This window comes from Triticum aestivum, chromosome 2B (assembly GCF_018294505.1).
Source record: "Triticum aestivum cultivar Chinese Spring chromosome 2B, IWGSC CS RefSeq v2.1, whole genome shotgun sequence".
Lineage (NCBI taxonomy): Eukaryota > Viridiplantae > Streptophyta > Magnoliopsida > Poales > Poaceae > Triticum > Triticum aestivum.
The window spans coordinates 771,483,694-771,510,786 of NC_057798.1; the positions used below are offsets into that span (position 1 = coordinate 771,483,694).

A 27,093-nucleotide genomic window follows, 5' to 3' on the forward strand; every position below is an offset into this window, starting at 1 on the left:
TAGTTTCAGTCGCCGGAATGGTTTCGCGGGTTATCGGTATTGTACCGGGACTACTGAAAGGTGTCCGGGGGTCCACCGGGTGAGGCCACCTGCCCCGGGGGACTTAATGGGCTGAATATGGGAGGGAACCAGCCCCCTAGTGGGCTGGTGTGCCCCCCCATGGTCCAAAGGCGCCTAGGGTTTAGAAACCCTAGGGGAGGGGCGCCTCCACCTTGCCTGGGGGGCAAGTTTCCCCCTCCTGGCCGCCGCCCACCCCCCCCCCCCTCCCTCTAGATGGGATCTAGAGGGGCCGGGCCCCTCTACCCTTCACCCTATAAATAGAGGGGGGTGGGAGGGCTGCAGCACCCCTGCTTTTGGCGCAGCCCCTCCCTCCTCCAACTCTTCCTCCTCCTCCGTAGTGCTTGGCGAAGCCCTGCAGGAATGCCACGAGCTCCACCACCACCACGCCGTCGTGTTGTCAGAGTTCTCCCTCAACTTCTCCTCTCCCCTTGCTGGATCAAGAAGGAGGAGACGTCCCCGGGCTGTACGTGTGTTGAACGTGGAGGCGCCGTCCGTTCGGCGCTAGATCGGATCTTTCGTGATCTGAATCGCCGCGAGTACGACTCCATCAACCGCGTTCTTGTAACGCTTCTTCTTAGAGATCTTCAAGGGTATGAAGATGCACTCCCTATCTCTCTCTTGTTGCTAGAATCTCCATAGATTGATCTTGGTGATGCATAGAAAATTTTGAATTTCTGCTACATTCCCCAACAGCAACAACTTCATAGTTCTTGTAATCCCAAGAGATGTTGGGAACTCGACAAATTGCTATCTTCCATAGACGACAATCAGCATGATCGTATTTGAACGTACGTAGATCATCTGTGTGCTCAACCTCAGGGCAGTCTGTGATTTTTGAAAGTGGAACCCGGTGACGAGTGTACAAATTCACAAGTTCCCACTCACAGTTATACCCAATATAAACAACCCAATCTCCATTTGTGCCTGCCCAAGCCTTACCCTCAAGTGATGGCATCTTAACATCACACGTATCATTATCAAGTGGTATCAACTTGCAGAAGGCAAGGCTTCTGTCGTCCCCACGCCGGCGACCAGCGTGATCGCGAAGAAGATAGGGGAGATCAAACCGCTCCCGAACCCTTGGGTTCTTTGCAATGATGTTATTTGTTGAGTCAAGAATGGACTTGAACGAAACTGCCATGCTAGTCGAGTGATGACGTCGCACCAATCAATGAGTTGTACCATGTAATCTATCAAATCGGGGCAAGAATAACGAGGTCGTTTCTAGCCTGTTCCCTCCATGGAGAAGACGATCGAACAATGGCAGAAGGAAGGGTGAAGGCAAATGGAGGGAGGAAGAGCGTGCGATAGCAGTTCCAAATCGAGAGGGAAAGGTGAAGAGGCGGTGGACGGTTGCCACGGTACACGAAGAGGCTAGTGGGGAGTGAACGGTTGCCACAGAGAGGTCACACACTGACAACAAGGCCGTCCTCTCAGACCTAGAGCCCGCGCGGGATGGCCTCCATTGCCCACACGAGCGAAGCCACTTCGCACCCCACACGGTTGGTCCGCCATGCTGCTAAGAGCAAGTACTACAATAGTGGGCTTATAGCATGCTTACCTGGCAATTTTACCTATGTGGAGGAGAGAGACATGAAGGATTCCTGCAATAAGGACAAGCGTGCCTGGCACTCAGCCTAGATGGAGAAACTCGACAAAGCTCACGTCATGTACGCGGCCAAGGAGGCGTACACGTGCTACGACATGTACAGGCAGATCGTTGACATGAGGAAGTGCCTCCTCCCCCAAAACGGCCAGGGATCCAGCCGGAAGTAGAGCAACGGCAAGCGTCGTCGCAACAAGAAGTAGATGATTAATTAGATCCTCGTTTCTCCTAGTTTAGTATGCATGTAATTGCTTACTTTGTAGTGTGAAAATGTTATGTGTGTAGTCACTTGTGTAATTGTATGCTTAATTTGGTTATGCAATGTTGTCTTTTTAAGTATATATGTTGATGCTCTGTAGAAAGAGCAAATCACATCGCACACGGACTAAACAAGGGAACTCGTTGGTGATGATTTCATCAATCACTGACAATTGTATACCAGCAATCGTTTCTCACAACACACACGGCTTGTTAACAGGAATGGTTTGTGTTGTTATCGATCTTCCCACACATTTATGATTACATACCTGTTTGCCGCGTATCACACACATCTTGTTAAGTTGAACCATTTCTGTTCTCTTGGCTCAACGCAAACAGTTCATCCGAGTGAACTGTATGTCGTATATCGCACACACCTTCATCTGGCTGCCCATTTCTGTTGTCCCGCCTCATCACAAACAGTTCATCTGAGTGAACTGTATGTTGTGTATCGCACACACCTTCATCTGGCTGCCTGTTTCTTTTGTCCCTCCTCTTCGCAAACAGTTAATTGAACTGGCCCGTATGCCCTGCATCGCACACGGAACCAACATCTGAACCGTGTTTGATGCATACATCATCACAAACATTTTGGACATTTTTGACGGTTCTCTGACACCACCGTTTGCGATTATTGCATCGCACATAGTTTCTCAAAGGGTCTCTGATCGTAGTGTCGCGTAGCAGCATTCTGCAGTAGTGTATCGTCATCGAACGTTAAGCGTGCGAACCCTACGGGTTCGAGAACTATGTAGACATGACCGAGGCACCTCTCCGGTCAATAACCAATAGCGGAACCTGGATGCCCATATTGGCTCCTACATATTCTACAAAGATCTTTATCGGTCAAACCGTTATGACAGCATACGTAATTCCCTTTGTCCATCGGTATGTTACTTGCCCGAGATTTGATCGTCGGTATCTTCATACCTAGTTCAATCCTGTTACCGGCAAGTCCCTTTACTCGTTCCGTAATACATCACCTCATGACTAACTCCTTAGTCGTTTGCTTGCAAGCATATGATGTGTATTGCCGAGAGGGCCCAGATATACCTCTCTGATACTCGGAGTGACAAATCATAATCTCGATCTATGCCAACTCAACAAACACCTTCGGAGATACCTATAGAGCATCTTCATAATCACCCAGTTACGTTGTGACGTTTGATAGCACATAAGGCATTCTACGGTATCCGGGAGTTGCATAATCTCATAGTCGAAGGAATATGTATTTTACATGAAGAAAGCAATAGCAATAAAACCGAATGATCAGTGTGCTAAGCTAACAGATGGGTCTTGTCCATCATATCATTCTCCTAATGATGTGATCCCGTTATCAAGTGACAACTCATGTCCATGGTTAGGAAACCTTAACCATCTTTGATCAACGAGCTAGTCTAGTAGAGGCTCACTAGGGAATGTTATTTGTTTACATGTATTAAGTTTTCCGATCAATACAATTCAAGCATGAATAATAAACCTTTATCATGAATAAGGAAATATAAAATAAAAACTTCATTATTGTCTCTAGGGCATATTTCCTTCAGCTGTCCGCTTGAGTGTTTCAGCCGGGTTTACAAGCCCAGTTGTAGATGTTCTAAGACTACCCACAGTCAGAGTAACATAGTTGGTAACATCACACATATCTAGACAAAATGGATGGTGTGGCAAGTAATTAATGAAGAAAGAGGGGCATGTGGTAACGTAGCTAGTTACTCATAGTATGAGTAACATCACACATTCCAAGACAAGATGGGTATACAACCTAATAAATGAAGTGTTGCATAGCACCACAACATATGTTACTCCCCAGTGTATAGATAGTAACATAGGAAAGTGTATCTTCCATTTACCAAATTAGGTAAGCAAAATTGCTAGCAAACAAAATATTTTATGGCCTTTCTAATCAATTTGACTATCCACGATGGGAGTAATATAGGTGGTAACATCACACATATCTAGGCAAAATAGATGATGTGGCAAGTAATCAATGAATAAGGAGAGGCATGTGGTAACATAGCTAGTTAATCATAGTATGCATAATATCACACATACCAAGAAAAGATGAGTCTACAACCTAATAAATGAAGTGGCGCATGACACCACATATTTACTCCCAACTATAGACATAGTAACATAGACTAGTAACACATGTTACTAGTCTAACTTATTCCCCACTATGTCTAGTCTTGCAAACAAATATCGCAATGATATGGTGGGCAATGTACATGATGTGATTACAATTTTCATCCTCCCGACACCAAATATATTTGTCATCTTCTGGGACCATGACGTTTGAGAATTTAATCCCCACTAGAAGCTCTTTCATGACTACTTACCATGAAAATGTCTTGATCTTCGCCGGGTCCATGCTTTCAAAATGTCCCTCACTTTGCATCGAAGTGTAGATTTGAAATTTTATTTTTATATAGATCTTGTAGCAAACACCTAGCTTCTTGGATACCAAATCCCTAGCCAAGGATAACCTCATTATGGCCAACCAACTCTGAAGACGAATCATTCGACGATGTTGGGCGGGCCAAGGGAACGCCTAGAGTTCAGACTCCCACGAGACGTTGTCCAAAGATCACTCTAACTTCACCTTGACGATTACATCAAGTGGAATACATCGACGGTGATAACTTGGATTCTCCCTTGGTGTTTTGGACACACGGTTACTTGGACCTTACCCCCAGAACCATGTTGAAGACGGGGCGGACCCGAGGAGTGCCCGCAAGAGTTACTGTTACTGCAGGACTGGAGGGACAGGCGGTAGCACCCTCGTAGAGGTGGACCCGAGTTCCCCATAGTCTCTTGCGAGTCGGGTTGACCATGAGGGTACCCCGCGAGTTGATGTGAAGTCCGGTTGACCTGGAGGGTACCAGCGAGGTTTCTACTTGGCATGGTCGGGCATTCGGGGCCCTTGCCGTAAGTCCACGAGACGGGGCGACGGGGTCACATGATCGTGAGTCTCTGCTCGTTACCGCGCGCTCCCAAGACACTAACGAGATTGGGTATTTGATATGAGTTGGTCTTTGACCTATACGTACTAACCACCACGCGGAAACAGTTATGGGCACTCGGCGTCGTCAGTATCAACTGAAGCTCTCTAGACGTCGGCGACTGACCGACACACGCCAGGTTGGACTAATTATGTTTGCTCTGGCCGCGTACAAAATGTGCAAGAGTGCAAAGGGCGATGGGCCCAAGGCCCCTGCACGCTTAGGATCGGCCTGCTAGCTTCTCTGTTGAGCCTAGGTAAGGCTATGACGTGTTGATCTTCCGAGGCTGGGCATGACCCAAGAAAATGTGTCCGGCCAGAGTGATCGACGTGTTGGGTAATGTGGTGCACCCCTGCAGAGAAGTTTATCTATTCAAACAGCCGTGTCCATGGTAACAGGACTGACTTGGAGTTGTATCCCGATCTATACAACTAGAACTAGATACTGAGTTGTGAAATGGATATGATGGCTCCGAGATTGCTTTCCCGCATGGAGTCGAGGAAGGATCTCTGGGTGTTAATACTACAACATGCTTGCTACTTATAATATGCAAATCTACACTCTTCTAATTATGCAAGATGCTACCAGATGCTAGTCTTCGATAGGCTAGGCTTTTCCTTCTCTTCTGGCATTCTGCAATTCGTCCAAAGATATAGCCCCATTCCTTTGATACTGATGCATACTTAGTTTAGATCTGATGTAAGTCTTGCGAGTACTTTGAATGAGTACTCACGGTTGCTTTGCTACTTCTTTTCCCCCATACCCGATTGCTGCGATCAGACGACGGATTCCAGGAGTCATATTCCTCCCCCCGACGACTACTACTACCCCGACGGAGCTTACTACTACATGGAGGCCGTCGATGACCAGGAGTAGTTAGGAGGCTCCCAGGTAGGAGGCCTTGCCTTTTCGATCGTTGTTGTTGTTGTTTGTGTTAGCCTTCTTAAGACAGACTTGTTTACTTATGTGTATACTCAGATATTGTTGTTTCCGCCGACTCGTTTGTATTCGAGCTTTTGTATTCGAGCCCCCGGCTTGTATAGCTTTAATTTGCGTCTAGAGTTGTGCTGTGATATCTTCCCGTGAGTTTCCGATCTTGGTTATATACATTTATTTGTATTAGTGTACGATTGAATCGGCGACGTCACAAGGAAGGTCTAAATATGTGAGTGGAAAATGACCTAAAATTCATGTCCACGCAAATGTGCAAATGGCAAGACCGTACGGGGCCATGGTTGGATCTAGCAATAATGGATAACTGACGAGAGGGGTCGTGCTACTGTTATTGATGTATGCAACCACAATACTCAAAGATATACAACTTTGTCCTCCCATCCTTACGTGAACCAACAGCTCAGATAATGGGGATCATATGGTGGTACAGTCCATAACGAAATTTTGTATATCTATTAAGATAATTAACTCTCTAGACTTCATAAATTTTAAGATGATATGTCGGCTCAGTTTTTCGGAGGTACTCATAGGGGTAGGGTGTGCATTTGTGCGTTCATACGGGTGAGTGTATGCGCATGTATATGAGCGCTTGCGTCCGTACTGTGTTAAAAAAAAAGATGTAGGCCTCCTGGTGCGTCGAGATTGTGGGGTCGCTGGGGCCGCTTGTAAGTATTTGGGTCATTGTTGAGAGTTCTTGTTTTTTTTCCTTTCTCTTTTAAAAAATTTCACATTTTAATTATTGGACATTTAATAAAATTTGTGACTTTTTAAAAAAGTTATGAACATTTTTTAAATCTCTGACCATTTTTTGAATTTATGGACATTTTCTAAATTCATGAATATATTTAAAGTTCACTAGTAACGTTTTTAAAATTTCTGAACATTTCTTAAATTTGTGAACTTTATTTCAAATTTGTTGATATTTTCTGAATTAAATGAATATTTTTTTATTTTTCCAAACATTTATTTTTAATCATTGTCTTTTAAATTTTCAACATATTTATTTATTTATTTAAAATCCATGAACTTTTTTTGATTTTAAGATATTTTTCGAAAAATAATATATATTCGGTTTTTGCAAGATAGATGTGGAGTGAGCAGGAAAAAATACAGAGCAAGTGAGGGGACCAAGTAGCTGAGCGCGAGCGGGAATTTCATGGGCCAGCCTATGTGAACATCATAGCAGGAATTCCAGGGTGTGGAACAGGTGAGTAAGTTTTTTTACCGGAGCTGGGATGTACCGGTGCTTAATCCACCATCCGTCATTTTCATCAAGATCCGTGCAAGTTTTATACTCTATTTTCAGATATCAAACTACACATAGCAATACATGTATTAGGGTAAGGTATTGTCAGCTTTTACAGAAGAGAGAGAGTTAGAGTAGAGACAACGGTGCATGCATGCATGCATTCACTCACGGGATACATATGACATGCATTTTATTTTCATCCTCATATTTTTAATGACTTATATCTTTTGAACCAAATGTCCATTATTGAAACTTTTTGTATATTTAAATTTGTGATGACAAGATCTACAGAACAAGATCAATTTTGGATATGTTTGAAATATATTTTATTTTATATGTTTCAATTATCTTTGAAATCACTTTCATAAAACACTAAATTGTTTCACTATTTCATAAAAGTTTTTTCTAGTGTGTCGCTCATTTTCATAAACTGGAATATGAAACTCACAAAGACAAAGATATATTTGATATAGTAGTAAAATAGAAGTTTAATATATTCTATTTAGACGTGTTTGACTGCAACTTAGACGTGTTTGAAATACTCAATTTCACATATTTTAAACAAACCTATTTCACTAATTTCTTATTTTTATATTTTAATTATCTTTTAATATCGCTTTCATAAAACATAAGATTGATCCTCTAATTCATAAAAGTGTTTTTGACTGTTTCGCTAATAGAAGTTAAAATTTCATTTCACTCGTTTCAAAATAGATTTCACACATTTCAGAAAACACATTACTCTCATTTGCAATACTAATTTCACTGCAAATTTAAGAAATATATTCCGCTGATAAAAAATATCAGTTTCAAACACTGAAAAATTAGTTTCACAACAAAACTTGGTTTTATTTCACTTTTATTCAAATAACTTATTTCACTCATTTCAGAAAACACACTGCACTCATTTACAAAATATAGATTTCACCCATTTCACTAGTTTCGGAAAACTGATTTCACTCATTATAAAATATATATGAGAAACTAATTTCACTTCGTATTTATGAGAAAAATATTAAAACATATTTCACTCAGCAGAAATATCAGTATCACACAACGAAAAAGTCGTTTCACACCAAAAAGATATATTTCACTTTTTTCAAATAACTCATTTCACTCATTCAGAAAAGACACTGCAGTCGTTCAATTGAAATAATATATTTCACTTGTTTCAAAAAACTGATTACACTTACTACAACAGATAAATATCACTAGTTTCAGTAAAACACATCACAGTTACTCCATTGAAGAAACAGTTTCACAAGCTAGAATATGAAACTCACAAAGAAAACTATATTCAGAAAAGTGTTTCAATCATTTCAATAACTGATTTCAATCATTTCGAAAATTGTAATTTGAAATGGGTGAAATTAATATTTCGATATGATTGAAATAGTAAAAATTAAACTAGTTTAAATATATTCAAGATTGGTACCATTATAAAGATCTTATGTTCAAGAATTTGAATATATGAAAATTTTAAATAATAGTACAAAGCTGTAAAAAATATTGGCCATCTAAAAATATAACCAAAAATAAAATGCATGGATTTGTTTGAGAGAGAGAGGAGAGATGCTGCATGCGTGAGTACATTCCACTGCAAAAGGTACTGCCTCTCCCTGACATGGACCTACTACCCTGACATTGATTTGACTATATACAAAAGGCCACATGTATCAATACATGATTATACATATGGATGAGCCCTACTTATGCACAGATCATAAAGCATGTGGAGGGTGGATGCGGCTCCGGTACATCCCGCCTCCGGTAAAAGGGAGTTTGCGGTGGAACAGGAGCTCCCAAGGGGCTGACACAAGGACCATCGACTGACAGCGAGACCAAAATATGTAAGGATACCATAACCACACACTGAACAACTCCATGGTGGTCCTTACCATCTGTAGCAGCACCCAAAATGAAATCTATACGAACGAAAAAAATACAACACCAGAACATAAAGCCCAAATAAAGGTAGATCAGACTAAAACAAAAATAACCGACCGCAACAACCTGTTAGATAAAAAAGAAAATCCCATAATAAGTGAAAAACGGTGCCATGCGCGTTAGCCTCTACTGAGCATCAACACTTGAGAAGAAAGATCTAATCACCTTGGATTGTGGATGCCTTCACTCCTCGGACACTCAATTGCCGCATCCATGTGGTGAAGAAGTGCAGGGCAACACAAAAAAATGGAGACCGGACTACCGCTCTTGACACCATCCTCATACGGCTTCTACAGCCGTTGATCTATATATGACCAAAACACCACAGGCTCCCGGTGTGGGTCTTGCTGGCCACAACGGCCGTACTAGTTTCCAATCTCTTCGGTTAATTTCCATGTGTACCAGTTAACTCCTATAGAAGTTCAAACTTCAGTTACAAATATTTAATTTTTTCCTATAGTGCCCGTATCAATTCGATAATCAATAGGTTTGCGGCATGAATGTATCCTTTCGTGTTCCATCTCCAATTCTCCGTACTCAACCTACGTCCCTTCTTTTCCCGTGTCATTAATCAAGCCTGCACCTGCGGGGTTATTTTTTTTCGATAAAGGGCATTTTTATTATCTCAAAATGTAGCATCAAGCCTGCACCTGCGGGGTTATATATATAGGATACAATGGTCCTTTGAGTTTCGCCTAGGTTTTATGCAGATGATCAGGAGTTCAGGACTCCACGAAGAGAAGCCGAATAGCATCTCCTGGGAAAATGGTATTCTGTGATACGATCGATCTTTACCCTTGTTTGTTTCTGACTGTACTACCTGTTTTTTGAGAGCTGGGTTGAAATGTCTGATCTTACTTTGAAACTGTAGTACTTCCTCTGAAGTTTTTTGGTTGATTTTCTTGAAACTCTGGTCGCCTCCCTCCAACCGATGTTGAGCTGTTTATCTTTCGTTGACGTCATTAGGAACCCGAGAAGCAGATCAAGTTCATGACCTACAACGTTTGGTCCCGCGATGACATTGCAGTCTACAGAAGAATGGAGGACATCGGCGGCTGCGTGAAGAAACACCAGCCAGATGTGATTTTCTTCCAGGTAACTAGAGCCCATGACCAGTCATGCGCACTGTTGGTTCAACTCCACATTTCCGTCCTCATCCGTCACATAACTTGTGTTCGGCGTCCAGGAATTCACTCCATACATCTTAAGGATTTTTCAGAGTTTCTCATGGTGGAAAGAGTACCACTGTTCACCGATCTCCCTGGAAGAACGGAAAGGCAAAAGCTTCTGCATAATGGTAGTCTTACTGTCACTTGCCCATTTCGTAATTCTTTCCGAGTACCTAATGAAATGCAAAATTTACATCTGCATCGCGATTGTCGCAGCTGAGCAAGGTTCCTATGGAGAATCACGCGCGCTGGAAGTTCACCACCACGGCCACATGCAAAAGCTACCTAGAGGCCGACATTAGCCCGGGCCTGGGGCTGGGGTCGGCGACGACGATGAAGCCAATCCGCATCGCCACGACCCAGCTCGAGCCTCCCTGCCCACCGGAGTCAGTGCGCTGCATGGAGCGCTACACGCAAGCCGAGCACTCTGTCGCGGCACTGAGCAGCGCGGAGAACGTCGTGTTCGGCGGCGACATGAGCTGGGACGACAAGATGGACCTGCCGTTCCCTCTCGCCGCAGGCTGGGTGGACGCCTCGAGAGAACTGAGGAGTCCGAGCCAATACAGTTGGACTTACGACAGTTTCTGGGCAGAAAAGATCGGGGAGTTCAATGGGTATACAGCTCCTGCCTCAGAGATGAAGAAGCGGTCAGACCGGTTTGTGTGCAAGCTACAAGATTACACACCGAAAGCAATCGAGCTGATCGAGGATAAGGGTCTTGGGATTTCTTATACGAAGAAGTACAAGACGTACAACCTCGAAAAGGTGGAGCTAATGCGGAGTTGTCACCGCGGGTTGGTTCTGACCATCGTCCCGAACGAGCCAGATATTAGTACCCTTTTTGATTGAAGCGGTAATTCTAATCTCCACATTTAATCTGCATCAAACTTTTCTAAGGGGTGAACCGAAGCGAAGTTTGCAACATATTACTTGACTCTTGTTTGTTCCATGACGCTTAAGTATCGCTAAGAAGTTCATGTTTATCGTTAGCGACATATCGATATTCCACTTATCATGGATGGTGGCACGTTATATTGCACTTATCATGAACTCGACATGGTAAGGACTTTGCATGGTTTCATGCTCAGCACATAGTCTCTTCATATTTCACGAACGGAAGATGATGCCCAATGTTGAGTTAATAGCATCCAGTAGGTACAAAGTTTCTAACAAGCTTAGGTTAAAGAAAAACAGATTGACACACACATTATTGCCGGTATGACAGGAAGACGGTAGTAGCACACAATAATGCACAACGCCATGTAATTAAGTAGATAGAGTCACTAACTGCAATTTCTCCAAGATCTGGCATGAAAAGTTTGAACCTGAGTGCAAATTATTTCAGTGGTTATTGCGGGAGAGGATCCTAACGAATGACAATCTGAAGAAGCGAGGGTGGTCTAACAACCACTTGTGCAGCCTTTATGATCAAGAGATACACCATTCCATCTCATTGCTACTGGCGCATTTGCACAACACGTCCTATAGGTGTTGATGTGTATGCTACGCGATTTCCTAATGCTAGAGAGGTTGTTAAAGCATGTTATCATGACCGCATGACTTTGAAATCCTGTGGAGTGGTTGTTACACTGGCAACGTGGTGTGCTGCAGTAGGGGCAAAATGTGTTATAGAAATTGCATGGGTTATAGTTGGAAATGTACCTCCTAAGAAGCATTGTGAAAGGAATCTTGTGTATGTCTCCTCTTTAGTTGGGATCCCTCTGGAAGTTGATCTTGCTACTCTAAATTGCCCCGACTTTGTGAGAGTATGCATTTTGTGCAGAGATATTGATTGTATCTCTACTATTAAAGGTAGTACATATGAGTAGTTGTTTCATTCGTCTCGTTATCTCCCGCCCCGCATGACCACCTCCCCATCAATGTTTTCTCCAACCATTCTGCCTTCCAATCCCCCCCCCCCCCCCCCCAAACCGACACCCCTTCGTTTCCACTTCACTATTTTTTCATCGCCCCTTCTATGGTTTTTTCCGTCATCCCTTTCCCCTTTTCCCCATCGATGCGATCACCACCCTGCTCATACCAAAACCTAGAGATGTCTCCCGTCGCACGTGTCGCCGCATCAACACCCAATGCACCAGTCGGTCATTTCTTCCCCGCCGCCGACCGATGTAATCGGATGTTCTGTTGTCGTTGCCACCCCTGCCCTACCCACGATGTTGCCTGCTCTGCTTGTGCCACAGCTCCTCGGGCATGTCCATTGTCATGGCCACCAGTCCCCGCCTTGGTCTGTCGTTGCCTTAACGAGCCACCCCCTTTCCTAGTCGTGCTGCTACTGATCTCTCCTCCCCAACTCATAGGCCCACGCCACCCCCTTCCCCTTTTCCCTTCCTCCCGCTATTAGCCTCCCTCCGCCACGCGAGGCAGATCAATCGTTGTGGGCGGTGTAGGTGGACGATATGGAGGACCTTCTCGTGCTGGGGAAGGGTGGCTGCCACTGGTGTCAACCGGCAAGATGGGTACCGATAGGGCAGCTGTTGTGACTTCGGGTATATTTGCTTGATTGTTCCTTTTTCTTCTTCTTTTTCCCTGGTGGATCGCTTCAATTGCTTAAACTCAACCGCCAGCGGAGAAGAGGGTGCCCTGGATAGGGATGAAGTGCATATGAACATTGGGGCAACTCTAATTGAGAAGGTTGGTGAGCCTGCTAAGAGGAAGCATACTCTTGGGGGCCGCAGTGACCAAATTGTTAAAAATCTCTTGAGGTGCCGTGAAGCTATTGACAAGATATTGATGGGTATCAAATAGTTCCAGGGTAGTTATTGAATTTAATTCATGATGTTCATGGTGTGTTGGTTATAATCAGGTTTACATTTCTGGTGTACATACTATTGTTTCTTTGGTGTCGCATTTGTTCACATTCGTGCACATGAACATTACAGATTCATGTACACATGAATTTGTCTTAGACCAATTGTTATTTTTGTATACCACTTCAGCATTTATGAAACTATTTGAAAAGTCTAAGCTATTCTTGTTATTTCTCCAGTAACATTAATTTAATCCACTATATCTAACCACATGAAAATGTAAAATTTGATTATGACTATTTGCCTGGTGGTGTGGTGCATTATCTCTATTTTTATTTCCACTATGATAACGGAAGTACAAGGATCTGTTGAGTAGAACAGAAGAATGTCTTGTAGAGAAACATATAACCTGGCCTCCTTAAAAAAAAGAAACATATAACTTGTCCTATCTGGCTATTACCTAGCCATATCTCAATATGCTATCAAAAGGGAACATGGTGTTTCATGTAATTTAAAGCCCTCTTTGTCCTTGTACAAAATGCTACAAAAGTACCGAGTACAAGGAAAAGTCCCTTTCTACACCGAGCTCAGATGAGCTCGGGAGAAACAATAACTCGAAAAACATTTTGAAAATGTTCAAAAAAATATGATTTTTTATGAAAAACTTTGACAAATGTTCTAAGAGCTTGCAAAATTTCATCACAAAACCACATTGTGGAAGTCACGGCAAAAAAAAAATTCAGTGCTCCAAAATGCTTTCGAAAGTAACATTTTCAAAGTATCAATTTGTTTTTCTGCCATGACTTCCACAAACATAATTTCATGATGAAACTTTGCAAGCTCTTAGAACATTTTTCAAAGATTGCCATAAAAAAATTCAGATTTATTTGAACATTTCTAAATATATTTCAATTTTACTATTCACGCAAGCTCATTTGGGCGGATGCAAAAACTTCACGTCCGTACAAGGAGTGCTTCTTATTTTCCCACAACATGTCTTTTTGCATTGGATTGGCTGCAGATCTAGCTGGCAGGTTAAATCAGCATGACATGGATGAAGCATTAAGGGCTTTCATCTACGTTTCATGTGCAAGAGTGTAATGGTGCTTCAAATCATTTACTAATTATCTGGTAAAAATACTACCTTATTTCTTGTAGGCTTTTATAGAAAAAAAACTTGTAAATAAGCTACCGTTGTTACAGGAAGTAGTAAAAGATTTCATTGTGTTGTTGCCGCTAGGGATAAAAAGATGGTTGTATGCTTGTCCTTTGAATGCGGGGTGAAGACAAATATCATCTACTTCATGTCATCGTACTCATTGCAATACTTTGTTTTATTTAATACTTTGAGATGCATGTTGGATAGTGTTCTTAGGGTGGAGTATTAGATATAGATGCAATTAGACTACATTATATAGATTTATGGACGTGATGCTCATATGTTAATTATGCCATGAATATTCATGCTCCTAAATATTGCAATTTAATCGTTGTCAGACTTTCTATACCATGGCTTTTATACATGGTGAACCATGATGAATAATTTTTAGAACATGGTAATTTATGTTTTTGAAACATGGCAAATTTACTTTATGTATCATCGAATTTTCCCTTTTTCTTATGGCAAGTTTTGACCATGGTAGCTTTACGTTAGGTAGCATTACCATCTTGAAATTTGGATAATGATAATTACATTTACGGCAAACTACCCACGGCAAACTTACTCATGTTTTTGCCATTCGCAGACTTAAGCTTTATACTACATACCAAAAATTGTTCTCATGGCAAATTTTATTTTTGGATTTGGCCATTGTAAATTTTATTTTTATTTTGAGCACGGCACTTTTATTAATAGGCTACCGTGGCAGGTTTTTTCTTTTATAATTAGTATGTCAAACTTTTATATTGTCATGGCAAAAAATATGAATTTTGTCACATCACAATCTATAAATTTTGTCACATCACAATCTATTAATAGGCTACCATTCCAAAAACTATAAATTTTGTCACACAATCTATAATGCATCCAGAATTGCCATGGTCTTTTTCAGAAAATCTATAAACTAAATTTGCGAAGCATAACAAAAAATATGGAGGCTCATTGATCCACTATCTAGTTTTTGCCAACAATATCATACACACAAAAAATATTCTGTGCAATGGTGTGAAAATATTAGGGCCGTTTTTTCCTGATTTTCATAGCAATTTTCTCTCAGTTTTCTTATATATATCCATGTGTAAGAAATCTTGACCAGGCAATTTTCTTGTTATATATAGGGTGGACTATTTCGCGAAATACACTCCTGGGTTCTCCACACCCTTGCAAATAATAAAAATTTACAAATACCAATAAATAGATAAATAAAATCTGAAATTTGGGTATATCAAACCTGGGTGCCCAATACTACCGTGCAAAGTTTCGTGAAAAATCCTAGATTGGACACGGATACGTTTCCTGGTATTTTTTCACGAAATTTCACACAAAAGTAGATTGGACACTGAAGTTGATACCCCAAGATCTCAGATTTCCTAGTATCTTTTTGAACTTAATATTCATATGGGAGGGGGGGAGCACCCCGGTGATACAAATCATGTTCCGGACTATTTCTTCCTTTTTAGACATTTTAGTGGGACACAAGGCATAGCCCTTTTAAGGCTTTCTTTTGGTGTTTGGCGTGAAGTTGTTTTAAGTCATGTCCAGGGGCTTCCCTAGTGTTTTAGTTCGCGCTAACAGTCGCGCTCCATCAAACGAATTCCCTAGTGTTCATCGAATTAGGAAAAATTTCGACAATTTGGAAAAGTTCATCGATTTTGGAAAAAAGTTCATCAAATTGTTAAAAAGTTCATCGATTTTCAAAAAAGTTTGCTGAATTTGAAAAAAGGTTCATTGAATTGGAAAAGAAGTTCATCAATTTTGGGAAAAGATCGTTGAATTTCAAAAAAAAGTTCTTCAAATTGTAAAAATTGTTCATCTATTCGTTAAAAGTTCATCGAATATGAAAATAACAAGAAACGGGACAAAACCAGAAAAAGAAAAAGAAAACAAACCCAAGAAGAAAAAACCCACGGGAACCCGGGCCAGAAAATCGGATGGAAAACCGGCTTGCACACACTAGGGAAAGAAGAAATAGATGACAAGATCCTGTTCCGGACTATTTCTTCCTTTTTAGACATTTTAGTGGGACAGAAGGCATAGCCTTTTTAAGGCTTTCTTTTGGTATTTGGTGTGATGTTGTTTTAAGTCATGTCCAGGGGCTTCCCTAGTGTTTTAGTTCGTGCTAACAGCCGCCCTCCATCAAACGAATTCCCTAGTGTTCATCGAATTAGGAAAAATTTCAATAATTTGGAAAAGTTCATCGATTTTGGAAAAAAGTTCATCCATCTTCAAGAAAGTCTGCTGAATTTATAAAAAGGTTCATTGAATTTGAAAAGAAGTTCATCAATTTTGGGAAAAAGATCATTGAATTTCAAAAAAATGTTCTTCAAATTGTAAAAACTGTTCATCGATTTGTTAAAAGTTCATCGAATATGAAAATAACAAGAAACGGGACAAAACAAAAAAAGAAAAAGAAAAGAAATCCAAGAAGAAAAAACCCACGGGAAACCGGGCCAGAAAATCGGATGGAAAACTGGCTTGCACACACTAGGGAAAGAAGGAATAGATGACAAGAAGTAACCTGGCATAAGCATTGCGAGGTCCCAGTTAGTTCTGAGGTCGAATCCGGCACTGTACCCCTATTTTTGAGTTTTTAATAGAAGGAAAAATAAATGAAGATGGGGCCGCGCCTAAATCTCGTGCTTTGTTAGTTGCTTCAATTGCCGGTTTGCAGAAACACCCATCAACCATGAATAAAATGTTCGCTGGTGATCGGAGCGGCAATTTCTACTTATTTTTGGGCGCACACCCCTACTCGAAACAGGGCAGGCCGATTTTACCTTCTTTATTTTCGTAAAATATCAAAAAACAGATATCAAACTCGCAACCTCTAAGGCTCGAGTGATAGGCAATAACAACAAAGCCATCTTGAAGGTTGTGACTAATCACTTATTTTCCGCCCTTTATTTCTTTCCCAAACAATCTTTTCCCAGTATTTGGGTCAGTTGCTATATGGTTTTATTTAGTTTCTCTTTTTTCTTCTTTTTTTTTCTTTATTAAATGGAAGAATTTCTTTCAAATTCATGATTTTTGGTTTTCAAAATCAATTAACTTTTTTCTTCAAAATCGATGAACTTTTTCCCAAAATCCATGATTTTATTTTAAAATTAATGAACCTTTTTCAAATTGGTGAACTTTTTTTCCAAATTGATGAGCTTTTTTCAAAATCAATGAACTTTTTCAATTTTGTTCACTTTTTTCCAGGTCGTTGAACTTTTTCTCAAAGTTGATGATTTCCTTTTTCAAATTTGATGATACTTTTTCAAAATCGATGAAATTTTTGTAAAAAACTGATGAATTTGTTTTCAAATTTTTTGAACTTTTTCCCCACAATTGATGAACTTTTTATTAAATTTGTGAAGCATTTCTCAAAACTGATGAATTGTTTTTCAAATTTGATGGACTTTTTTGAAAAAGGATTAACTTTTTTTCAAAACCAATGAACTATTTTCAAAATCGGTGAACTCTTTCCATTTCCACAAACTTTTTCCAATTTCTATGAACCATTTTTTCCAATCGTTGCTATTTACAATGTTTTTTAGAATTCTCTTTCAAATTTGTACTTTCTTCTTATAATTTATACAAGGTATATATAAGATGTTAACAAAAGTGAGGGTCAATAGAGAACGGCATTTTGGAGCTCGGCCCCAATGGAAGCCGCTTTTTTTGAAAATTCAAAATTCATACTTTTTGGTTTGAAAAAATTCTGAAACAAATTGTACAAGTGCACAAGGATGTGATGTGTATGCGTGTAAATTTTCAGAATGAAATACCTTGAGATGTGATCTATGCAAAAAGAACAAATTCATCGACTTTTGGGATTTTTCTTTTTTGCAAACCCTTCATTTCAACGTATTTTCGTCCTGAAAGTTTACATACATGTGTGTTATGCCTTCATATATGTCTTTATTTTTTCGAATTTTTTGAAATGTAAAAATATTTATTTTGAATTTTTTAAAAAAATTGGCCTCCATGAAGGCCGAGCTTCAAAAGCAATTTTCGAGGGGCAATAGCACTATTTCCTAGTTATGGTTATGGAAATGAGCTGTACCTAATGGTTATTAGCGACTGCTGCAACGCTCGGGTGTGAAGTTCGAATCGAAAGTAATAACACCTTCTCAAAAAAAAAAACCATTGTGATGGTGAAAGATGGTTGGGCCGTCCCAGGAGCGTGACAGTTGCAAGAACTTGGCGCTGAAGGTGTTGTACAGGAGCTCCGATGGGAGCACCTATTCCCGGACCTGTGTGTGGGTAACCAACAAATGCATACTCTACCTGCACAGTTTGGAGACCTACTAATCGGGAAGCGCTCGTTCGGGAGCCTCTCAAAGGTCACTTGGAATGGACTGAGAGCGAGCCCAGGCGTCGCCACGTGTCACGCTCTGGTCCTTCATTTTTTTTAATTCTACACGCGTTTTCGGCGTTTTATATGATTTTTCCTAATTTTTTTGGGATTCGGTTTTCTGCCGGTCGGGGAATAGCGAAAGTAATAACATCTTTTAATTTTTTCTGCTATGTTTGTGATCCGATGGTTGGGCCGTCCCAGGAGCGCGGCAGTTGCAAGAACTTGGCAGTAAACGTGCTGTAGAGGGGCTCTGATGAGAGCGCCTATTCCCTGGCCAGCGCGTGGGTAACCAACAAAATGCACCCTACCCGCACAGTTGGAGAGCTATTAATTAAGGAGCGCTCGTTCGGGAGCCTCCCAAGGGTTACTTGTGGTGGGTTAAGAGCGCGCCTAGCCGCCGTCACGTGTCACGCTCTAGGCGCTCCTTCTGGATTTTTTTTTCCACACACATTTTCGGCTTTTCATATGGTTTTCTTGATTTTTTTTCCAGCTTTTCGGTTTTCTCCCAGTCTTTCATAGCTTTTCGACAAAAAATATTGGAAAAAAACTTGTGCGATAAAACATGTTTTTCTTTCTTTGGCGGGAGGCATGGTTTTGCTTTTGCGAGAGGCACGATTTTGTTTATATGAGAGGCATGGCCGTACCTCTTGGAAACGGGGAAAAATGTGTTTTCTTTTATCTTTTTGCTTTCACGAGAGGTACAGTTTTGCTTCCGCAAGAGGCACGACCGTGCCTCTCAAAAATGGTCTCCGAAAAGTAAAAAAAGGTGCTCCCGATGTGGTTTTTTCGTCCGTTTTTTTTCTGGGAAAAAGTTTGTCAAAATCTATCAACAAGTTTTGAAGATGTTGACGCGACGAATCTAACGCTGCAAATGGTTCGAGATTTGGACGCATGGTTTAAGAGATAAAATTGTTTGAATAAATGGATCTATGGAAAAAAAAGAGAAAACTTACAGGTTGCCACAAGTGGCGCACATGCAGCGCATCACTTCTCGCAACCTAGGGAGGTCGAAATGATCTTTGGAAGGACTACTCCTCATTTAGTGATTTCACAGTTTGTGCCGGCACATTACGAGCGCGTGCGCCTCTTTTTTCATTGCGTTTTTTGTTTTTGCCTTTTCCTTTACTTTTGGATTTTTTATAGAAATAATCGTGATTTCAAAAAAAATCTGATTTTGTAAAAATGTTAACGAGTTTGAATGTTCCTCAATTCGGTTTTTTCTTATTTGGAAAATAAAATGTTCATCATTACAAAAAAATGTTCTCGAATTTGAAAATTTTGTTCCCGAATTCAAAAATATTGGTGAAATAAAAAAAGTTCACGAATTCAAATATGTTTCTGAATTTTAAAAGTTGTTCACCAATGTTCATGAATTCTAAAATATTGGTGAACTAACAAATGTTCATGAATTTCAAAATAGGTTTATGAACTCAAAAATATTTACTAATTTTAAAATATCCATGAGTTCACAAAATGTTCAAGACTTTCACAAAATTCAAAAAAAATCATGAATTTCAAGAAATGGTCACGAGTTCAAAAATGTTAACTGGAGGAAAAATGCTTGCGAGTTTAAAAAATGTTCACAATTGTAAATTCGAAAATGTTCATAATGTTCGGAAAATATTTGTTAGTTCCAAAACTATTTGTGAGTTTAAAAAATGTCCACTCAATAAAAAATGCTCATGAGTTTGAAAATTGTTCATGAATTTGGAAAAAGCATTCATTAATTCAGAAAATATTCATGAGTCAAAAATATTAGTGTGTTTAATAATTTTTTTGTGAATTTCAAAAGTTGTACTCAAATTCATAGAAATGTTCACAATTTTTATAATTGTTCATGCTTTTAAAAAACCTCATTCATTATGAAATTGTTTAGGATTTTAAAAAATTACCATTTTTTTGTTGAAAATGTTAAATTTGAAAAAAAAGGAAAAAAAATAAAAAACAAAAAATAAAAGGGAAAATAGAAAACGAAAATGAAAACAAAAACGAAAAAGCAAAATAAATATGAAAATGAAAAAGACAAATAATGAAAAAGCAAAAGAACACGCACAAGAAAGAAAATGCAGAGAGAGAGTAATGGACATGACATTCCTTTGGGTGGGGGTGCGTTTGGTTGCTATCCCCCGACCTGCCCAAGAAATAGGATTTGCCGCTGGGGATGACTATCAGATCGAACGTCGGATGCCATTTCCTATTCGGCACTTCAGGTGCCCGTTACAACAGGCTTTGCAAACGGGCGCACACCCTTTCTTCTGTGTTGTGCTGGCCAATCTTTCTTTTTTTTTTCTATTTTTAACACCGAAACAACTACGCGCCCGCTGTGGAAAACCGTCAACCTTGTGGTCGTTCATTAGTTGTGGTAACCACCCCATGTGCTCAGCTACATCGTCTTCTTTCTTCTTTTTATTTTCCCATCTTCTTTTTTCTGTTTTTATTGGAACAGTTATCTTCCGATTTTTATTCTTTTTATTTTTATATTTTTGTTTTACTTTATTTTTAAATCTAATAACTTTTTCCAAATCAACGACTATTTTATAAAAAATGATGAAATTTTTAATTTGATGAATTCTTACAAATCAATGAAGTTTTTTCAAAATAAATGACCTTTGTTTCAAATTGATGATTTTTCTTTTCAAAATTTATGAAGTTGGTTACAAAGTTGAATGATTTTTTTAAAATTGATGGACTTTTTAAAAATTGTATAAACTGGGACAGAGGGAGTAAGTGTTAGTGGGCCTCACAGTAGCTGGCCCATCAACACCCTGCTTTCAGGCGCTGCTTCCCCTGTTTGCCACGATGCCGAGTCGAGTCACGTGAACCAATGCAGCGCCGCATTTGCCGCACGCGCGATCGCGGCCATTAACCGGGCGCCATGCACGCCTGCGCGCGCGCGCCGCGTTCTCGTCTCCAGGCGTTCCTCGTCCTCCCCCCCCCCCCCCCCCCCCCCCCCCCCCCCCCCCCCCCTCTCCCGACTGGAGAGAAACGGGCCGCCGGCATGGAGTCGTCGTCGGCGGACTCGTCGCCCACGAGATCATGGGGCCTCAAGGAGCAGCGCACCGTCTACCTCCGCTGGTTCTACCTCGCCGACGACGGTTCGTCCCATCGATTTGGTTCCGCCGTCGATTTGTGGGCGGATTTCGCTGACTTTGGTTGGATCGATGTCGTGGGTGGCTGTGCGCGCGGACGGCAGACGCGGACGGTCGCCTGACTGGGAAGGACGCCCTCAAGTTCTTCGCCATGTCCAAGCTCTCCAGGGAAGACCTCAAGCAGGTGAAGGACATAAGTTATCTCCTTCATGCACAATCACCTTCACTGTGATTTTTATTTTCCGCTGAATTTTCATCACACAAAATATGTACCTCTGTAACCAACATACACAATTTTTTTCCATTGGATCTTATCTCTTCAGGTCTGGGCGATTGCTGATTCGAAACGTCAGGGTTATCTTGGATTCGCGGAGTTTATGACCGCAATGCAGGTTTGCACATGCTACCGGTGTACTTTTATTTGGTATCTGCTTCTGCATATGTTGCTATGTTCTTGCAACCAATATGATTTTTTAAACCTTTTGCAACCGATATGATTATGATCATGCTTAAAAAAAACTTACAACGGATGGGAATGTGCAGCTGGTTTCTCTGGCACAGGCAGGGCAAGACATAAGCCAAGACACCCTTGCACATGCAGGTATAGCTCATAACTACACATTGCTAGTCAATTTAAATCGACTTTGCATTGAAACTATTGGCAGACTCACTGTTTCATATTGCTTCAGATTTGGCGAGCTTGCAGCCTCCGACAATGGAAGGTCTGGAGAAGAAACTAGTATGTCTACGTTAATCCATATGTTTCATCATGTGCAACAGGGTAGATACTTTTTTTCTCACTCAAACTTCTTTGTATCTTTTCCATCCTCGAAGAAAAAGAGTGCGGCACACAAGAGCAGCTCCGACCTCACTGGTACGAGTTGTTAGTTGTTTACATGGCTATTTAAGTGCAGACTATAGAGTCGAGCGGATTATTTTTTTCCATTTAGCCCGCAGGCTAATTCTGGTTGTTATTCTCGCTGATCACGCAGCGTACCATCCAGTCCAAACGTCTCTGTCAGCTAACTGGTTTAACTCGAAGTCGGGAAAGAAGGTACATCAGCGAGCTGTGTGCAGGGCTGCAGATGATCTGTTGGTTTATTATCGTTTGAAGTACTGCATCACGATAAATATTTTTTTCATTTTGCAGATAGCGATGAAATCAGTCACCTCGATAATCGATGGACTAAAGAAAGCATACATTGAGAAGTTGAGGCCTCTAGAAAAAACTTACCAATATAATGACTTTGTTTCACCTTTGCTGGTGAGTCTTCGCCTGGCTTAATGAGTTTCTCTGATTTGCTCTTTAGAAATTCTATAACTTCAGGGACAAATTCACGTGCTTAACATACCATAATAGTTTCAGTAACAAGTATTTGAAGTTATCTTATTTGTAGACTAGCAGCGATTTTGATGCGAAGCCAATGATCATGCTATTGGGTCAATACTCAACTGGAAAAACCACATTCATAAAGCATTTACTAAAGACAGGTTATCCAGGTAAGCAAGATGGGTTGTTGCTCCTTCCCTTTCCTCCTGTCGGTAAATAAGATTTGAGAATCGGTTGTAGTACCTTTTCTTTTGCATCTCTTCCTTTCTTGACTATCATTTAATAGCATCGCTGATATTACTTTTGTAGGTTCTCATATTGGACCGGAGCCTACGACCGATAGATTTGTTGTTGTTACTGTAAGTTCCCCATGGAGATGTCGATGTCTTGGCCTAACCTTGGTTTATGCCAGTTTGAAATATTTTATCCCGGTAGATATCTTCCACACCCACTTTGATGATGCATTTTTCCACTACTCCAGACTGGGCCAGATGAAAGATGCATCCCTGGAAACACAATTGCGGTGCAAGCTGACATGCCATACAGCGGCTTGTCGGCGTTCGGAACGGCGTTTTTATCCAAGTTTGAGTGCTCTCAGATGCCTCATCCAGTACATATACTCTCTCACGCCCAGTATTTACCTCACCATTTTCTGTAGCTTGTAGGAAATAACTAACAGTATTGAGGTTCATTTTGTTTGCCAAGTTACTGGATCACATTTCCTTCGTGGACACTCCCGGAGTGTTATCAGGGGAGAAGCAGCGAACGCAACGCAGCTACGATTTCACCGGAGTCACATCGTGGTTTGCGGCCAAGTCTGACCTCATCCTTCTCCTGTTCGATCCCCATAAGCTCGACATCAGCGACGAGTTCAAGCGTGTGATCGGGTCGCTGCGCGGGCACGATGACAAGATACGCATAGTTCTCAACAAAGCTGACCAAGTTGACGCACAACAGGTGAATGAGTGTACCTCAAATAAGTTTTTGAGCATATTCCACTTTTGTCCTTTATTCCTGAAACAAGAGGAGTAGGCATATTTGAAGTTTTCATATCTCAAGTGGCAGCAGATAGAATAACCAGGTTGGTTGAAGCAAAGGTGCAATAATGGACATATTGATACCCCTTGAAGGTTTCATATCTAAGATTTAGATAATAAAGGATATTTAATTATGCTGATTGAAAGCAACTGATATCTCCAGTGAAAGCAAGTACGCGACAATGTACATAAACTTGTTGGATGGTTTCATATCCAAGTGTTAGATAACAGAATATCTAATGAAGCTCATCATCGAAAGCAACTGATATCAGTTTTACACCTGTTTTTCGGATACGAAGTTTTCCATATCACAAGTGGCAGCAAATGAGGTATCCAAGTTGACTTTAAGCAATTAATAACTCTTGTTTTGACTGAATGTTTTGAGCAGCTGATGAGGGTCTACGGAGCACTCCTGTGGTCGCTGGGGAAGGTCCTCAACACGCCGGAGGTCATGCGTGTCTACATTGGGTACATCCATGGATCAATATTCTGATGCAACAGTAGTATCATCGTCAATGATTACACTAAATTATGTAACATTTAACAATGTAGCATCATCGTCAATGATTGCACTAAATTATGTTTGCAGATCGTTCAACGACAAGCCGATCCGGGAGACGGCGGCGGGGCCGCTGGGATCGGAGCTGTTCGTGAGGGAGCAGGAGGACCTCCTCTCGGACCTCAACGACATCCCGAAGAAGGCGTGCGACCGGCGGATCAACGAGTTCGTGAAGCGGGCGCGGTCGGCCAAGGTGCACGCGCACATCGTGGGGCACCTCAAGAACCAGATGCCGGCGCTGATGGGGAAGGCCAAGGCGCAGCAGAAGCTGCTGGAGACGCTGGACGAGCAGTTCGCCAAGGTGCAGAAGGAGATGCACCTGCCGCCGGGCGACTTCCCCAGCGTCGACGAGTACCGGGACACGCTCAGCGCCTACAACTTCGACCGCTTCGAGCGGCTCCATACCAAGATGGTCAAGGACGTCGACGACATGCTCGCCTACCACATCCCGGACCTCCTCAAGCAGTTCAGGAACCCCTACGAGTGAACTGAAGGACAAATGCAAAATATGTAGATTGCAAAGGCAGAACACCCGAGTTTCTGAGCGTTCATTGAGCTTGAGGTGTATGTATGTTAACTTTGATCACCGCGCTTCGATGAACTATAAAAGCATCAATCGATCTGTAATTTACATGACCTTGTTGGTGATGGACAATGTCACGCTCATCAGCTAAAGAAGACAATGCCGGCCACACTGATTGGCAATGGGCTAACATGGCTCGTAGTTGCAGGTCCACGGCGTGGGATGATGGCGGCGGCATGGAACAACTTTGGCCGCTTCTCACCCGATGATCTGGAGGATGAAGGCGATGACGATGACACGTTGCGTGCATCCCTCACCCCACACACCATGCTGCAGGAGATATGCCTAGTCTGTTGTCCATGTTTTTACTGGGTTTTTCTGGCTCGTGTTCCTTCCTTTTCAACGTGTATAAAGTTGTAGAGCGAGCTGCTAGTTTCTGATAAATGATATCCTACGTAGTACTATTTGGGAGCTTTTACTAAACGACAAATCTATCCACCAGTCGACTGGTGGTTTGCGACAGGCACGTACGATCGTTTTTTACCAGCTGAGCTAACCACCTATTTTTGTTTCATTTGTGGGTTAGTTTGTATTTCTACCTTAGTAAATGAGAACGAGAAAGAAAGACCACAACACCTTTGATGAGGAGACAAAACCATTTGCTCCAAGTTTTTTAAAGGGCCGATGCAACGTGTTTTGTACTCCACTTGTCTCTTTTTTGTAGTGATGAATGTTTTCTAGAGAAATAAATGTTTCACTCCTATAGAATTCAAACAACGGTCTTTTTCTCATTTGTGATATCTCGGTAAATTCTTTTGTAATGAGATTGATAATTATATGTACCAAAACCTGATAGCTTATGTACAAATATCGTCATAACTTTTTTTACAAAAAAAACTAATGTAAACATACACTCGATAACTTTTTTGTATGAATAGTATGGTAACTCACACATCGCATATCTGATAACTTATGCACCAGGGCCCTGGTACCTTCAGCGACCGAGAGGGGGGGGGGGGGGGTTGATCAAATATACCCCGGTAATAGCATGATAACTCACACATTGCAGACCTTATAACTTATGTACCCCTGTCCTGATAACTTTGGCGACCGAAGGGGGAGGGGGGAGGGTTGAAGAACTTTTGTATGAATAGCATGGTAACTCACACAACGCAGACCTGATAACTTTTGCACCCATCCTGGTAACTTTGGCAACGAATGCCGGGGGGGGGGGGGGGCGAGTTGATGAAATATCCCCTCGGTAGATTTTTGTGTCGATATCATGATAAGTCACACATCGTATACCTGATAACTTATGGACCCCAGTCCTGATAACTTTGGTACGGGGGTGGGGGTGGGGGGGGGGGAGTTGACGAAACATCCCCTCGGTAACTTTTTGCGTGAATAGTATAGTAACTCACACATCGCACACCTGATGACTTATGTACCCCAGTCCTGATAGCTTTGGCATGAGGAGGGTGGGGGGGGGTAACATTTGTGTGAATAGCATGGTAACCCACACGTTTGCAGACATGATAAGTTATTTACCCCGGTCCCGGTAACTTTGGCCGGGGGGGGGGGGGGGGTTGATTAAATATACCCACGGTAACTTTCATGTTAATAACACGGTAACTCACGCCTCGCAGACCTGATAACTTGTATACCCTGGTCCTGATAACTTTGGGGACCTGGGTGGGGGAGGGAGGGACATCATGAAATATACCCCCGGTAACTTTCATTGATGAAGTGATTTTTTTCCAGAAAAATAGCTTTCTTTTTTCTTATGACAGTAGTAAGAAAGAGTTTAAAACAATTTCGTTGTTGAACTAATGAACAACAAACTAGGTTGGCGTGATGGTTGTTGGGCTTTGTACTTGGGCCTATCCTTTCCACCCCGACGCAGGTTCGAATCCTGTGTAGGTAATTTTTTTTCGCGTTTTTAATTATGATGCAATAAATCGATCGCGAGGAGCACGGGAATAGCGGATGGAGCGTTGTTTCCCCTGTCGAGGGGATCGTGCGGATCTGTCGCTAACGACCA

General features: G+C 41.4%; 2 protein-coding genes across 2 annotated transcripts; both read left to right on the top strand.

The window, feature by feature from the left end:
* The first annotated feature begins 8,708 nt into the window (after positions 1-8,708).
* Positions 8,709-11,094, top strand: LOC123039612 (uncharacterized). Its single transcript, XM_044462699.1, has 4 exons — positions 8,709-8,735; positions 10,043-10,171; positions 10,263-10,373; positions 10,462-11,094. Exons 1-4 carry the CDS (start codon positions 8,709-8,711, stop codon positions 11,092-11,094), a joined length of 900 nt encoding a protein of 299 aa, XP_044318634.1.
* Positions 11,095-21,320: 10,226 nt separating this feature from the next.
* On the top strand, positions 21,321-25,177 carry LOC123042631 (EH domain-containing protein 1). Its single transcript, XM_044465052.1, has 15 exons — positions 21,321-21,442; positions 21,474-21,609; positions 21,708-21,787; positions 21,927-21,995; positions 22,147-22,204; positions 22,293-22,342; positions 22,438-22,477; positions 22,596-22,657; positions 22,754-22,867; positions 23,001-23,103; positions 23,243-23,292; positions 23,415-23,543; positions 23,639-23,890; positions 24,359-24,438; positions 24,560-25,177. The coding sequence occupies exons 2-15, from the start codon at positions 21,513-21,515 to the stop codon at positions 25,014-25,016; spliced, it is 1,641 nt and encodes a 546-aa protein (XP_044320987.1). The 5' UTR covers positions 21,321-21,442; positions 21,474-21,512; the 3' UTR covers positions 25,017-25,177.
* The last annotated feature ends 1,916 nt before the right edge of the window (positions 25,178-27,093 follow it).

What these genes read in the sequence shown, in the direction of transcription:
- LOC123039612 (XM_044462699.1), top strand. Translation starts at nt 8,709, where the DNA reads ATGCGTGAGTACATTCCACTGCAAAAG. An exon ending in AGTACATTCCACTGCAAAAG is followed by an intron (nt 8,736 to 10,042) that starts GTACTGCCTCTC and finishes TGACGTCATTAG; the next exon opens with GAACCCGAGAAGCAGATCAA. An exon ending in CAGATGTGATTTTCTTCCAG is followed by an intron (nt 10,172 to 10,262) that starts GTAACTAGAGCC and finishes TTCGGCGTCCAG; the next exon opens with GAATTCACTCCATACATCTT.
- LOC123042631 (XM_044465052.1), top strand. Translation starts at nt 21,513, where the DNA reads ATGGAGTCGTCGTCGGCGGACTCGTCGCCCACGAGATCATGGGGCCTC. An exon ending in AAGGTCTGGAGAAGAAACTA is followed by an intron (nt 22,343 to 22,437) that starts GTATGTCTACGT and finishes CCATCCTCGAAG; the next exon opens with AAAAAGAGTGCGGCACACAA. An exon ending in ATAGATTTGTTGTTGTTACT is followed by an intron (nt 23,293 to 23,414) that starts GTAAGTTCCCCA and finishes CCACTACTCCAG; the next exon opens with ACTGGGCCAGATGAAAGATG.